General features: G+C 38.1%; 1 protein-coding gene across 1 annotated transcript; it reads left to right on the top strand.

The window, feature by feature from the left end:
- Positions 1 to 1919: 1919 nt before the first annotated feature.
- LOC106871610 (protein SYS1 homolog) lies at positions 1920 to 14219 on the top strand. Its single transcript, XM_014918163.3, has 3 exons — positions 1920 to 2526; positions 9805 to 9872; positions 12485 to 14219. Exons 1-3 carry the CDS (start codon positions 2332 to 2334, stop codon positions 12723 to 12725), a joined length of 504 nt encoding a protein of 167 aa, XP_014773649.1. The 5' UTR covers positions 1920 to 2331; the 3' UTR covers positions 12726 to 14219.
- Positions 14220 to 17064: the final 2845 nt, after the last annotated feature.

The following is a 17064-nucleotide window of genomic DNA, read 5'->3' as shown; positions in this document are numbered from 1 at the left end:
TTCCTAACGCCAACTACTCTGAGAGTGTAGTGAGTGCTTTTAATTGCCACCGGCACGGGGGCCAGTCAGGTGGCACTGACATCGACCACGCTTGAATGGTACATTTTACGTGCCACCAGCATTGGTATCGGCTGCATATTATATATGCCAGTGCATGCGGCACATAAAAAGCACCATTAAAGCGTGGTCGATGCCAGTGCCGCCTGACTGGCCCCCATGTCGGTGGCACTTAAAAAGCACTCACTACACTCTCTCTCTCTCTCTCTCTCTCTCTCTCTCTCTCTCTCTCTCTCTCTCTCTCTCTCTCTCTCTCTCCCTCTCTCCTTCTCTTACTTACCCGGTTAGAGTTTCTGCGCCCAAATTTGCAAAGGGAAAGTAGATTTCTTTTTCAAATCTATTCTGCAATCTGGGATTTTAAGAGGCATGAACAAGATATTTTGTTTTAATATTATACTTTGATTTGTTTCACACACACACACACACACACACACACATGCACAAACACTAATGTTCTCTATTTCTCCTGCCCAGACTTCGTTACCACTAACTTCTATAACTTCAGCATTTTCTCTTATTCTTTTCAAACTTGTTTGAATTTTCAATCTAATGTAATCCACACTCTCGAAAACGAATTTCTTCAAAATGTTATCTAAAAATATAAGTAAAGAAAGAAATAGCAAAATAATTTTGAAAATGCGGAGGGGTGAAATTTCTGAGGGTTTCACTCCACCCTTCCCACTCATTTTCCGGACAAAAAAATGTGTTTTGTAGCACATTAGGAGGTCACCGTAATTCATTCAACGTAAAAACAGAAAATTTTCCAATGATTACGGGATGGAGAGGGTCCGATTCCCCCACACATACACCTGTTTTTCGAACAAAAATAAGGGGTTTGCGGCACATTAGGAGGTCGGGGTACTTGATCCCACGCAAACAATCCGAGGGTTTTTTTTTTTTTTTGCTCAGTGAAACTCGTGTGGGTGTACTTCCCAAAAATTCACCAAAATCGATGCGATTTTGATATCAGCACTCAGAACTACATCAAACTATATTTGTTTAACGTAATCTGGTGAAATTTTGAAATATTTCAAGTAGTTTGAAGAAATTTAATAAGATCAATAATATCGATAATAGGCGCAGGAGTGGCAGTGTGGTAGGTAGCTTGCTTACCAACTACATGGTTCCGGGTTCAGTTCCACTGTGTGACATCTTGGGCAAGTGTCTTCTACTATAGCCTCGGGCCGACCAAAGCTTTGTGAGTGGATTTGGTAGACGGAAACTGAAAGAAACCCGTCATATGTGTGTATATGTTTGTGTGTGTATTTGTCCTCCCCAACATCGCTTGACAACTGATGCTGTTGAGTTTACGTCCCCGTAACTTACCGGTTTGGCAAAAGATATCGATAGAGTAAGTACTGGGCTTACAAAGAATAAGTCCTGGGGTCGATCTGCTCGACTAAAGGCGATGCTCCAGCACGGCCGCAGTCAAATGACTGAAACAAGTATGAGAATAAAAAAATGTATATACATGTAACACACACACACACACACACACGCACACATACACATACACATACACACACACACGCACACGTATTTACATAGAGAAGAAAAAAAGGAAAAATCTGAAATGACTCATGTCGAGGGGAAATAACTCTTACATATATTCCTACTTTCTTCGTATTTAAATAAATACAGAAACTAACTTATGAAATGTTTTTGCTACAACTTTAATACTATTTAGAATTGTAACAGTTCGTTCTGTTTTTAATAAATCAGAGTAAAAAATACACTCTTTTTAATTTTAAATTTAATGTAATTTATTACATGTAATTCTATTATTATTTCAAATGATGAAAGAGATGACGAATAATACGAATATTTGGGCTGCGGATCAAGTTCACGTGTCAACCTTAACTGACTTCCGGCAGTTGTGTCATAAACAGTGATTCACCATTGAAACTCGGTTGTTTTTCTGCGTAATATAACTACGGGATTTACCAAAGAAGTAGATTATAGACTCTGTAAATAATTTAATAATGCCAACTGTTGTTAATAATATTTATTCTCAATACATTTTTTAGACAATGGTTTGTCCAAAATGATGTTACTGTACGGGAGATCGGTCTACAATCTTGACCGAATAACAGTGTGGCCTCACAGTTGTCAAAAATATTTATTCCCAGCAAATAATTATAACTGATTCATTTGGTAGAAAAAACAAAAACAGAGTTGTCATATTTATATAATTTATTTAAATCCACGTTGAAGTTGAAATTAACCGATTCCTGTTTGAATTGTTCAACGATAAAAGTTGATTGTCCGAGTGGGATGCTTGCTCTGCTCCGTCGTCAGTTGACCAACATGCATGGACAATTCCGAAGTAGTGTTTGGGATCCAGTGTTAATAATTGCACAGATAATCACCATGCAGTGTATCTTTTATGCATCGGCTGGATTTTGGCTTTATCTCACCAGTTATATCACAAACTTTGACAGACACATCAGCCAATTTTTTACGCATTCTGTAAGTTTGTTTCGATTCTTTACTCCATAAAAAAATGTTATTTCTTTACTATTTATACCCATATCTTCCAAAATTCCGCCATATTTTTATGTACATATTTCGCATAATGAATAATTCATTATGAGAAGGTAAAACAGTACAAACACTAAGACTCTATTGACATGTGCTAATACCAAGGATTTCATTATCGAATACTCGTTACGTTATTTGGCTTGCCAGAGTGATATTACAATAGAGCAGAAACGGTTTCTGTGTGGAGTATGTGTGTGTGTGTGCTGTTAACTCACGAAGAACTTATGAAACATCGGCAATCAACAACAAATGTTATTTCGAGGCGAGGGAGGCTTATAATGCTAGAAAGTGTAGCCACGTCTCTATTCAACCACTTCAAGCAACGAGTTCTTGTGCGAATACACAGATAAAATTGTCACAGCTGGAATGCTTTTGGTCATGAACCTGTTCAATAAAGTCCGAAACAAGGGCAACAAATGTAAATAATAAGTGATCACTTTACTGGTATACAATAAGCAGAGGATGATCAATAGTCATTGATCTGTTTATATTTATAATTGAATATATTTGTAAATGTTTTCCCGTTTCTTATCTAAAAAGTATATTTGGAATATTGAGCTGAGCTGCCAAATACTCTATTCAGAAAAGTTTTCAGTCATAAATTTGTGTGATAATAAACAAAATGTTTGAATGGAATAAGTAAAAGATCTTAATTAATATAATTATAAAAGGTAACAACTCCACAGCAAAAACAGTTCAAGTATCTTAAATTACAATAAATTTCTAATTTATAAAAGCATTTTTATTCCTCCTTTAGGGAAGTTTCCAATTTTATTATTATTATTATTATTGAGTGAGAGAGCAATGCAAGCCATCAAAGTGACACTGGGGTACAAATATACGAAGCCCAATATACCCATCATGACTACCCGTCTGATAAGGGTACACCAGACACATGCATCACAACCATATGTGCGCGACATGGTGACCATAAACAGCGCATGAACTTGCAGGTGGGACCCAGTTAGAATTTTCTTCAGGTTGAGTAGCTCATCCTGCTCAAAAGGTCCCTGAATAAGGTTTGTTTAAGGATGTTGAACAAAACACCCATGTTTCCAGAGGTGAATTATCCAAACCCCAAAGAATTCCTTTCGACACATGGCTATGATGCTCCCCAACTACTTCTGCTGGTGATCAGAGATGCACATATTGTCAGCCACTAAGGGATATGCTCAACTGGTTAAGGTCAAACAACTGACAAGCAAATCTGTTGTATTAAGCAGAATATTTGCTGTAGCCCATCTTTTATACCAAGACAAAACAATTAACATAACACTTCCAATCAGTTAAGATCAAAAGCCATGAGAGTCAGTGCCTGGTACGGCATCAGGGCATTTATTATTATTATTATTATTATTATTATTACTACTACTACTACACTTATTTTTGTAGATAGATAAAGTGCAAAGACAATTTCAGTGAAATTTGAACACAGAACATAGAAACGGATGAAATGCTGGTAAACATTTTGTCCAACTTACCAACAAGTCTGCTCGTTTGCTGCCTTCAAATTCACTCTAATAACTGATTTTCTCCTAAGCCTAGTACTTATTCTATTGGCTTCTTTTTCCCCGCACCCCTACATTACTCAGATGTAAACAAACCAACACCAGTTGTCAAATGTGGTAGGGGACAAATACAAAGACGCACATATACACACATACGCGTATATATATATATCATCATCGTTTAACGTCTGCTTTCCATGCTAGCATGGGTTGGATGATTTGACTGAGGACTGGTGAAACCAGATGGCTGCACCAGGCTCCAACCTGATCTGGCAGAGTTTCTACAGCTGGATGCCCTTCCTAACGCCAACCACTCTGAGAGTGTAGTGGATGCTTTTATGTGCCACTGGCATGTGGGCCAGTCAGGTGGTACTGGCAACAGCAACACTCAAATGGTGTATTTTACATGCCACCTGAACATATATATATATTTAGTTAAGTCTATGTCTGGTCATAGAGTGACCAATGGTTTCACATCCACAAAGGGCTTAGCCCCATGGATGTCTTTCTTGTCAGACTCTAAAGCCGAAGGCAAATGTAACTCTTCATTTCTGGGAGGCAAGAATTCATTTGGTCAGTAAGTCACCAAAGAATGAATAGTCTAGGGTCAACGGAGTATTTATTCTTTAGTGACTTGCTGACCAAATGACTGTAATAGATTCCTGCCTCCCAGAGGTGAAGAGTTACATTTGCCTGTAGAGCTCGACAAGGACGTCCTTCAAACCCTGGTGGAACAAAATCCCATCATAATTATTGAAGAACTAGCAGAGAAGCTTAGATTTTGTCAGTCAACCATTCATTGACATTTGCATGCAGTTGGAAAAGTCAGCAGATTGGGTCAATGGGTTCCTCACAAACTTTCCGTGTCTAATTGCATGCAGAGAGTGAATGTATGTTCTTCTTTGCTGTTGCCTCTCATGAATGAACCTTTTTTGGATCAAATAGTGACTGGTGATGAGAAATGGATTCTCTATAAAAATGTCAAGCACCAAAGACAGTGGGTAGGGAAAAGAGAAACTGCAGCACCCCAGGCTTAAGGTCTTCACCCACGTAAAGTGTTGTTATGTGTTTGGTGGGATATGAAAGGTTTAGTCCACTTTGAACTTTTAAACCCAAACCAAACAATAACAATGGAGATCTACTGCATGCAGCTTAAGTCAGCACTAGAAGAAAAACAACCATCTTTGGTTTCAAGACAAAAGGTGTTCTTCCATCAGGATAATGCCTGGCCATATACAGCAAGGATGACATTCCAAAGGCTGGAAGCAGTTTGAATGGGAAATGATGTCCCACCCACCATATTTGCCAGACATTGCCCCATCTGATTATCATTTATTCCACAGTCTTCAAAATCATTTGGATGGAAAAAAATATGAATTCTGTAGACGAGGTAAGAACAGTACTGGAGGAGTATTTTTCATCACGGACAAGTGAATTTTGGAAGAGGGGCCTTGCAAGTCTATCAGACAGATAGAAGAGCATTTTAGAAAATGAAGGAGAGCATATTTTAGATTAAAAAAGAACTTTGTTTATCTTAATTTTGAAAAATAAAAGAAGTATATAAAAAACGCATTATTTATGCGATGCCCCAATATATATATATATATATATATATATATATATATATATATATATCTTGTTTTGGTCATTGGATTGCAGCTATGCTGTGACACCATCTTGAAGGGTTTACTTGAATAAATCAACATTAGAACTTATTTTCTTAATTTTTAAAAATCTGCTACTTTTTTTATTGATCCCTTTTGCCGAACCACTAGGTTATGGGCATGTAAACAAAACACCACCGGTTTCCAAACAGTGGGAGAGGACAAATACATACACGAAGACACACACACACACAGGTTTCTTTCAGTTTCCATCTACCAAATCCACTCACAAGTCTTCAGTTGGATTGAGTTGGATAGCATACATTTGTCCAAGGTGTCATGCATTGGGACTGAACCTGGAACCATGTGGTTGGAAAGCAGATTTCTTACCACACAGCCACACATATTATTTGTTAACAAGAATAGTATTGACAATGACTTTTAAAGTCATGGTCAGCTAAACGTTCATTGGACAATCCAGTTATGGCTTAACCAGCTGAAATTTCAAAGTTACTGCCAATACTATTCTTGTTAAAGAATAATAAATTTGTACTCTACTAAATGTATTAAGTAGTCCTTCAATTTAATGTAAAACTGCTTTTATTATAACATAAAAACAAACATTAATGTGTGAGACTCATCCACCACTGCGGAAGTGTTAAGGCTGCTCCCCTACTGAAGAGGATTGGCCCACAAGAATCCTGTGCCAGTGCCATGTAAAAAACACTTGTGCTGGTGCCATGTTAAAAGCACCCACCACACTCTGCAAAGTGGTTGGCATTAGGAAGTGCATCCAGTTGTAGAAACCAAGCCAAATCAGACTGGAACTGGTGCAGCTCTCCAGCTTGCCAACACAGATGAAACCATCCAACCCACGCTGGTATGGAAAATGGATATTAAATGATGAGGATGAAAATGATGATGGTGATGATGATGATATATATATTTACTATTGCAACAGCTGTGAAGCCCTTACTCATGGTTCCTCTGCCCTCACTCAGTTCTGGTCACCTCATACTTTGAGGGTCCATCCTGATTATCTCCACCCTCTCTTCCAAAATGTTAATAGCCATGTTGTTACTCTAAAGTAAGGAGCATAGTTTGCTCTGACCTCTCCGTTTGTACTTTAACCCCTCATTCATCATCATCATCACCATCGTCATCATTTAACATCCGTTGTCCAAGCTGGCATGGGTTGGATGGTGTGGTTGGGAAGCAAGCTTCTTACCACACAGCTACAATAAATGATAATAATGATCCAACCAAATTCACTCATATTGGTCGGCACAGGGTTATAATAAAAGACATTTGACCATGGTGTCGTGCATTGGGGTTGAACCCAAAATTACATGATTGCAAAGCAACCATCTTATCACATACCCATGCCTCTCCTTAAATGTGTTCCCCTCTCTGGAAATAAAAGTTCCCTTTTTTTTTAGCCAGATAGTTTTATTGTCAGTAAAGATGGTTACTTGGTTATTCTTTACCCTCTTGACACTAACAATGGTCGGTCATTTTCACAGTTAATTAGATTGTGCTTTAAGTGTCTTGGCAAGACCTTTTAACAGAACTTCTTTTTTTGTAAGTTCACATTGTATTAATACCTTCCCCTCAACTGTTGTTTTAATGAAGGAAGCTTATTGTGAGGAGAGTGTCCGAGTGTCACTTGACTTGCTAAAAATAGCAGCCAATTCTCCCTCAAACCACACCCCTTAACCTTAAATACAGAGAAGACATGTTGGATAATGCAGACCTACTTCTGACTCACTAGCATACATTTGATCATGATAGGTCTGCTTAATGAAAATTAGCCTAGGGTTTAACAATATATATAAAGGCCTATGTTATCACAATACAAAATATAAAGACTTTCTACATTGGTGGTTCCCAAATGGGATCCATATGACCCCTGGGGTCCCGTATTTGATTTTTTAGGGGATCCACACAAGCAAAATGTATTAATTGCAAGAAACAGCTAGGTTTCTTTCTCAAACATTTTACATAGTTCAGTATGTTTCTGGCCCCATATTCTGTCACAGACGGTTGTTGCAAACTCACACAAGTGAGTGTGTGAAAAACAAAAGAGGAATCTTGAAAGAAGTATCTATAAAACTAGTTTTTAAATATCAAATAAAACAGGGGAAAAATTATTGAGAACCGCTGATATTAGGTCACTGTACCTGCTAGAAATAGCAGCCAGATCTCTTTAAGACTACACCATACCATCTTAACCTTTTTGTTACTGTATTTCTGTTGAGATGCTTTGTGTTTCTTTCAATTAATTTTAAGCATAACAAAGAATTTAGTAAAATAACTTAGTTATCATTCAGCTAGTGTTAGGAACATAAATTGTGACTAAGGTGTGGTGGAAGATTTTAATTCAAAACTTATGAAAACAAGACATTTGTACAACAGAGCCAGAGCCGGTTTCAGCCGGGTTGGTATCAAAAGGGTTAAGAAGGGAAGGATACCTGGGACTAAACAATGACAAACAATGATAATGCATTTTAGAGAGTTGTCGATTAAATGACAAAAAAATATGTCAGAGGATAATGGAAGGTTCTATCTATTCTGACTTGTGGTTACCCTGTTCATCTTGCTCACTGAATATAATTCCCATGACTTCTTGACTTTTACACATGTCCCACATTCTAAATCAAGGGTCAGCAAATGGTTGGTATAAATCCCTGAGAGATCTATGTCATTATCATGATTTAACATTTGTTTTCCATGTCAGCATAGGTTGGACAGTTTGACATGAGCTAGTAAGGCCAGGGGCTACTCCAAGGTCCATTGTCTGTTTTAGCATGGTTTCTACTGCAGCTGAATGCCTTTCGTAATGCCAACCACTATACAGTGTGCTGGCTGCTTTTTACGTGGCACCGTCACCTGTGCTTTTTATGTGGAACCAACACAGGTACTTATTACATGGCACCAGCACTGGCAGGGTCACCAAGTAATTTGCAAGACAAAAACCTCCTCAGCTGGGTGGAGAGAGTAGTACAGGGGGATGGGGCTTTAGAGCTATAGAGGGACAGGGGTAGGAGTGCCTCTAAATGTAATGCTGATTTGTTTACATTGCTTTGAATTAATCAGATATTATCTCATTGCTTTGCAATTTCATTGATGTGACTTTTTAGAATGTCATTGTAGGGTAGGTGTGAGAGACCAGATCTAGTTGGTTTTGGCTTAAAATAAATAGAAAATTTGTGCCAGATATGGCCAGTTTAAATGCTAAAGGGTGTTGAATTATTAGTGAACTGAATCTGGAAGACCATGGTAATTAAGGCTAAAACTCATTAATTTCCAGTCAAATATTGATGCATTAACTAGTATTCACCAAACATTTCACATAAAATATTCTGACTACATCAATATGCATTACAGCGCAGGAGTGGCTGTGTGGTAAGTAGTTTGCTTACCAACCACATGGTTCTGGGTTCAGTCCCACTGTGTAGCACCTTGGGCAAGTGTCTTCTACTGTAGCCTCAGGCCGACCAAAGCCTTGTGAGTGGATTTGGTAGACGGAAACTGAAAGAAGCACCCATCGTATATATGTATATATATATATTATATATATATATGTGTGTGTGTATGTTTGTGTGTCTGTGCTTATCCCCCAACATCGCTTGACAACCAATGCTGGTGTGTTTACGTCCACATAACTTAGCAGTTCGGCAAAAGTGCCTGATAGAATAAGTACTAGGCTTACAAGGAATAAGTCCTGGGGTTGATTTCTTTGACTAAAGGCGGTGCTCCAGCATGGCCACAGTCAAGTGACTGAAACAAGTAAAAGAGTAAAGAGTATAAACATAAGAGAATTTTTATTGTTCTTTATCAATTTCAGTAAGTATTTTCATTAAATTTCTTTAGAAATTTCTTATTAATTAAAAAGCAGTAATCGCACAAACGAATGAAGGAAATATCATTTTGAAACCAAGAAATCTTTTTGATTACTCATACTTTTTAATTTTATTTTAGAAATATACATGATGGTTAGTCAATATTCTTTATTCTACACATGTTTATTCATCCTTGTTACATAACTGTTTTATTTTATCAATAATTGTTGATTATTTATCTCTTTGTTACAGGATTTGGATTTTGGGGAAGATAGCGGTCGAATAAATGCCATTGGGTTTGCTATCAATTCTTTATGTTGGTGAGTCATGGTTTATTTCTTATTATCCTCATTATGTTTTATCTATGTTACTGACATACATAATGACCTTTCCCTTCACACATATACATACATATATACATACATACATATATACATACATACATATATATCAATCATCGTCGTCGTCATTGTTTAATGTCTGTTTTCCATGCTGGCATGGGTTGGACAATTTGACTGAGGACTGGCGAGCCAGGAGGCTACACCTCGCTCCAATATGATCTGGCAAGGTTTCTACAGCTGGATGCCCTTCTTAATGCCAACCACTCCAAGAGTGTAGTGGGTGCTTTTTACGTGCCACCAGCACACACACATATATACATACATATATATATATATATATGTTTGTATGTATATATGAGGACATGTGGCTTAGTGGTTTAAGTGTTGTACTCACAATTGCATGATCATGAGTTCGATTCCCAGACTGGACAGTGCTTTGTTTCTTGAATAAAATACTTTGTTTCATGCTGCTCTGCAATCACTTCAACATCTAATGCGTGGCACACTGTGCACCTGTACAAGCAATGTTGATTTGGTGACAGAAGTGAAAAAAAATGGACAGCACAAACATTTAATCGCTATACACAAATCATCTGTGCAGGGTGTTAAGCAACAAGTTGCAGAATCCTCATCTGTCAGGGTTGGACGGTTTGACTGGGGGACTGGCAACCCAGAGAGTCCACAATATACATCATCGTCATCGTTTAACGTCTGCTTTCCATGCTGGCATGGGTTGGACAGTTTGACTGAGGACTGGCAAGCCAGGAGGTTACACCAGGCTTCAATCTGATTTGGAAAGGCTTCTACAGCTAGGTGTTCTTCCAAATGCCAACCACTCCAAGAGTGTAGTGGGTGCTTTTTACATGCCACCAGCATGGGGGCCAGTCAGGCAGCACTGGCATCGGCCATGCTCAAATGGTGCTTTTTATGTGCCAGTCAGGTGGCACTGGCATCGGCCATGCTTGAATGATGCTTTTTATGTGCCACTAGCACAGGTGCCAGTCAGGCAGCACTGGCATTGGCCATACTCAGATGGTGCTTGTTATGTGCCACCAGCATATACATATATAATGTGTGTGTGCGTTAGGAAGGGCATCCAGCTGTAGAAACTCTGCCAAATCAGATTGGAGCCTGGTGTAGCCATCTGGTTTCACCAGTCCTCAGTCAAATCGTCCAATCCATGCTAGCATGGAAAGCGGACGTTAAACGACGACGATATATATATATTTTATGTGTTTCGGTTGTTAAATTGTGGTTATGCTGGGGCACTGTCTTTAAGAATTTTTTGTTTAATGAATCGATCCCACCTGTACTTACTTTTTTTAAAGCCTGCTACTTATTCTATCAGTCTCTTTTATTGAACCACTAAGTCGCAGGGATGTAAACACACCAACACCAGTTGTCAAGTGTTGGAGAGGGGGCAGACACATAGATTTATACACACACACACATATATATATCCCTCTCTCTTGGAGAGGCACAAGCACATACACAGACATATACACATGCGGCAGTAACTTCCACCTACCAAATTAAATCACAAACCTTCGGTCGGCCTGGGGCTATAGCAGAAGACACTTGCCCAAGGTGCCACGCGGTGGGACTGAACCTGAAACCATGTAGCTGGGAAGAAAGCTTCCTAACCACACAGCCATGCCCATGTATATATACGACAAATTTTCAGTTTCCATCTACCAGATCCACTCACATGGCTTTGGTGAGCCCAAGGCTACAGTAAATGGCACTTGCCAAAGGTGCTGCACTGCCTGACTGAACCCAGAACCATATGGTTGGGAAGCAAGCTTCTTGTCACAAAGTCACACCTGCACCCATATTTATATATATTGTGTGTGTGTGTTTGTCCTCCACTACTGCTTGGCAACTGGTATTGGTTTGTTTATGTTCCCATAACTTAGCAGTTCAGCAAAAGTGGCCAATAGAATAAGTACTGGGGTCAATTTATTCAACTAAACTCAGTATGGCCACAGTCTAAAGACTGAAATAAGTAAAAACATAAAAGATAATTATTTTAAATTTTTTGTCACAAGGGCAGCTTGTGGGAGGTGGGGATGAGTTGCTTACATAGACCCTAGTGTTCAACTGGTACTTATTTTATCGACCCCGAAAATATGGAAGTCAAAGTTGACCTCCGTAGAATTTGAACTCAGAACGTAGCGACAGGTGAAATTCTTATTTCTTTATTGCCCACAAGGGGCTAAACACAGAGGGGACAAACAAGGACAGACAAAGGGATTAAGTCGATTACATCGACCCAGTGCGTAACTGGTACTTAATTTATCGACCCCCAAAAGGATGAAAGGCAAAGTCGACCTCAGCGGAATTTGAACTCAGAACGTAACAGCAGACGAAATACTGCTAAGCATTTCACCCGGCGTGCTAACGTTTCTGCCAGGTGACAGGTGAAAGTCTGCTAAACATTTCATCCAACGTGCTAACGATTCTACCAGCTCATCACCTTACTTAAAAGATAAATAATAATAATATAAAAGTCATGTATTTTCATCTCTCCTCCTCCTCCTCCTCTTCCTCACAATTTATGTTGATGTTTTATTTTTGGTTTTATTTTTCAGTGCTTTTGGATTATGGATTGTTGTTCAAAAAACTAAACAATGCCTGGACTATGCTGCAACAGTACATATAATCCACTTCTTTTGTTGCTGGATTTATAATGCTCGGTTTCCACAGAACTTTTATTGGTGGTTAACTAATATCATATCTCTCATTCTAATGACTGTGTCTGGAGAATTTTTATGCATGAGATCAGAAATGAAAGCCATTCCAGTTTCACTGGCACCCAAAGCTGACCTCTAATCCATTCCAAGCCAATTCCTTTGGACTTTTTTGTCTGTACCAATACAGTTACGGATGATATTCCAGTTGTGTTCCATTTTTTTTTGCATTGGTGTCAGTTCTTAGTGTTGATTTTTTACCTCTGTAAGAAATACACGAAACCCATTTGGGTGCAAAACAACAGGGAAAAAAAAAAACAACAAACTTGCTTGCGTGATCATCCTATACTTACTACCACCACGTACCATTACCTGTCAAATGTCATTAGTTGTCACATACTAATTAACTGACTTGAAAAATTTCGAAAAACTCTTAAATTAACCCTTTTGATACCAACCTACCTGAGGCTGCCCCTGTTTCTGTAATATAAACTTCCTATTTTGATCTAAATTAAAACCTTCCATCAAAATTTCATGATAATTTTTGTTTCAAACATCAGCTTAATAATGACAAAGTTTTTTTACTGAGATTTTTTCATTATTTTCAAGAATAATTGAAACAAAAGCAATGTATTTCCACAGAAATATGGTAACAAAAGGGTTAAAGGAGTATAACAATAAATACTGTGCTTGTAGCAAGTATATGTGTATATATATTTATATTTATCTATGTATATATATATATATATATATATATATATATATATATATATATACATACATACATATATATTCTTTGTGCTTCATTGCATTCATTATAAGTTATATATATTTTTCTCTCTCTCACACATACACATGCATTTACCTTGATATGTCGGTCAACAAATTACTGAGCATTTATTTTTAATTGCCACCAGGCAGAGTATGGTCAAATGGTTAATCCTACTGCATGGCATCTTGGGCAAATATCATTTTCTGTAGCCCTTGAATCTTGTGAATGAACTTTGGTAGAAAGATGGAAAGCCCATCGGGTGGATTGTAACTGTAATTCAAAAGGTACAGCTTTGTCACACATGTCTGTGGAATACTCAACCACTTACACATTAATTCAGTTCATTGAAACTGAATACTCAACATTAAACAACAGAGATCCATTTTTATTTATTACCACTGGAGGGTCATGGTTTGACAGAATCATCAGAGCATCCAACAAAATGCCCATAGTACATCTTCCAGCTCTTTATGTTCTGAGATCAAATCTTTCTTAGGTCCTCTTTGCCTTCATCCTTTCAGTGTTGACAAAAATGAAGAAACAATCAAGTACTAGAGTTGATGGTCTTGACTAACCCCTTCACTCCTTTCAAAATTGTTGGCCCTCTGCCTCAATTAGAAACAGTTATCGACTGCCACTTGTGTGGCAATTCTATAACTTGAAATGATCTCAATTCTGGACGTGTAAACCAAAAAAGTCGAAAATTCCTTTATCTAAATTCTATAGATTTTATTATTTTCCACAGTTTATCCAAATCTCTGAGTTACAGGTATCAGATAACTTAAATAACTTGGAATCTTATCACAACTGTTCACATCTGATGATTTGGTTTTGTTTTAGTAATAAAAGAAATATAATACCTTTTCTCTGAAAAGTTATTTTCCTCTGTTGATACAGCAAAACAAAATGTTTTCTTATTTTTCTAAAAGTAAAGTAATCCCAGCTTTGACTTGGAATTATGATGTACACTTCTTGGAGAAGGATTCTGGTTGTATTCAGTAGAATGTTGTAAAATAATTATTACATTCCAGCATTTTTTATGTCTCCTTAGTTGTTATGAAACCAGCTGAGAAAAACTTCCAGAATGTATTTTAGGATCTATGAGTTCCAGCAGAAATTGTAGTTATTTGGATGAAAATGCAAATAAAAAAATATACAACTAATACAGATATGGAAGGAGCTTTACATGGTCACTTGATCGACTAGGCATAGCAGCCAAATCTTCAATAAACCACATCTTACAGTCTTTAAAAAAGAAGGATACATTTTATAACATATTTTTTGATAATGCCTGAAAATGAGATGAGGAGCAGGCATGGCTGTAATTAACAAGTTTGGTTCATAGCCATGTTTTTGCCAGTTCAATCCCACAACATGGCAAGTGTCTTCTTGGGCAAGTGTTTTCTACTGTGGTCCTGGCTTGATCTAAGTCTTGTAAGTTGATTTGGTAGACAGAAACTGAAAGAAGCCCATCATATATATATGTATATGTGTATGTTCTTATTACCTTGTTTTAGTATCATATGCTAATTATAAACAAACAATAGTGTCAGTTGTTCTCAGTTTTCCAGGGAACTACATCTGGCCCTTGTGCTATTTGTGTTCAAAAGACTGGGGGAAATATATTACATTGCTCAGAAACAAGTGAGGGTTAGCCACAAGAAAAACATCCTGCCAAAAAAACTATTATTCAGCAAATCACTTCTGATGGATGCAAGCATGAAAAAGTGGACATTAGACAATTATGACTGGAGCACCTTTTGATCATAGACCTGTGATCAGAACTTACCTGGGTCTAACAACAGAAGACCTAAATAGTTTATTTGTTGATTTAAATAGTAAAGACTAAGGCTAACACAGAACACTTGACCAAAATCAGTGGAATCTCTGTTCTTAAATAAATACTAAGTCTATTTATTCCTAAAGGTTTGGCTTTCGATTGGATCTGCTTCTGTTGCATTCCTTCACTTTTGTATATTATCAGATGAGTAGGGAGCAGTGCCCCTGTGTAAACCATTCCCCTTAAACTGACTCAGGGTGTATGGTTAAAAATAGCCTTATCACCATCATAATATTTTAACATCCACATTTCCATGCTTGAATGGGTCAGGCCAAATTCATTAAAGCAGAGGTATTCTATGACTCTTCATGCCCTCACCTCTTTCCAAGTAAGGTAAACAGTTCCCTGATTCCTTCAAACATAAGTAGCACAATGGAGGAACATGTTTTCACAGAAAATCGCACATGAATAACACCACAAGTATGATGGTGATGAAGGATTCACATACATCATCATCATTTAGCATCTGCTTTCCATACTGACATGGGTTGGACGGTTTGACAGGAGCTGGCAAGGTTGGAAGCCATGCCAGGCTCATTTGTTTTAGCATGGTTTCTACAACTGGATCATCATCATCATTTAACGTCTGCCTTCCATGCTGACATGGGTAGAACTGTTTGACAGGAGTTGGCCAGGCAGGAACCTGCACCAGACTGTCTGTTTTGGCAGGATTTTTATGGCTAGATGAGGGGACTAAGTGTTTTTTACATGGCACAAGCACAGGCGAGGTCAGTTTTGGCATGTTTTATACAGCTGGATGCCCTTCCAAACACCAACCACTTTACAGGATGGACTTATTTAAGTGGCACCAGCAGTGGCAGGGTTACCAAGTAATTTGCAAGACAAAGATCCTTTGAGAGGGGAGGGGGCATCGGAGGTGATCTTGTGTCAGATGATGAAAGGTTATAATGAGACAGACAGAAACAGGTGTCTTGCTGTAGGGGAGGTACATGGTTACCCACAGCTAGAGAAAGAGAGAAAAATGATGACAGAAACAGGGGTGCTGCTGTAAAAGAGATACATGGTTACCCAGCCTGAGAGAAGAGTGGGAGACAGCAGGAGAGAGATGGTGGCAAAATGCCAGGCATACTCGCAAGGGACAGGGATCAGAATATAAATGGGATGGTTGAGTAAAAGAGATAGATGGTGGCAAGTACCAGGACAATGATGCACCATAGTGAAGTATCAAGGCATAGCGATGCACCAGCATCACTGCCTTGAGGTACAGAGATCGCAATATAAGCGACAGGACATTGCCAAAGAAGCGTGAGTAGAGAGAAGGGTGGGGAGTGCAGTGATAAAATCCCGAATGGAAGCAAGAAAAAGGAGAGGATTTAATAAATTGATAATGCAGTGGTAGGGGATTGGTAAGTTTATATAAGCTGTCGTTCAGATCATCAACACACCACCATTCTCTCTCTACAATTTGCTGGAAATAACAGCCAAATCTCTCTCAATGAATGTCACAAGCTAACATTATATAAACAAGGACACATTGGATAAGATGGGAAAAAGTGCACACGCACACACATGTATGTATTCCCTATAAAAGAACTTTCTATTTCTCACCCACCTTATCTTTTATACTTTTCTCCCACCTCTCTCTCTCTCTTTCATGACTCGATGACCCAGATGTTGTTGCTCTTCCATTACTTTCGCAAACAGTAGAAATTTTCTTCAGCTGAATACTCATCATTGATTGGTTAAAATTACCCAAATATGACAACTTCAACCAGTATCCAAAGTTTTAAACTGTTTAGTTAAAAAAAATTAATTAAAAAAATCTGTGACTGAGATTGAAAATGATGATGATGATTTGCATAGGTCCAACTCATGCCAACAGAGGACCGCTGCTTTCTACTCTTAACC

The sequence above is a fragment of the Octopus bimaculoides genome, chromosome 1 (genome assembly GCF_046866305.1).
Source record: "Octopus bimaculoides isolate indiv1 chromosome 1, ASM4686630v1, whole genome shotgun sequence".
Classification (NCBI taxonomy): Eukaryota; Metazoa; Mollusca; class Cephalopoda; order Octopoda; family Octopodidae; genus Octopus; species Octopus bimaculoides.
Note: the sequence above shows the minus strand (reverse complement) of the source record. Positions and strands in the feature narration are given on the sequence as shown.

What these genes read in the sequence shown, in the direction of transcription:
- LOC106871610 (XM_014918163.3), top strand. Translation starts at nt 2,332, where the DNA reads ATGCTTGCTCTGCTCCGTCGTCAGTTGACCAACATGCATGGACAATTC. An exon ending in GCCAATTTTTTACGCATTCT is followed by an intron (nt 2,527 to 9,804) that starts GTAAGTTTGTTT and finishes TCTTTGTTACAG; the next exon opens with GATTTGGATTTTGGGGAAGA. An exon ending in GCTATCAATTCTTTATGTTG is followed by an intron (nt 9,873 to 12,484) that starts GTGAGTCATGGT and finishes TTTATTTTTCAG; the next exon opens with TGCTTTTGGATTATGGATTG.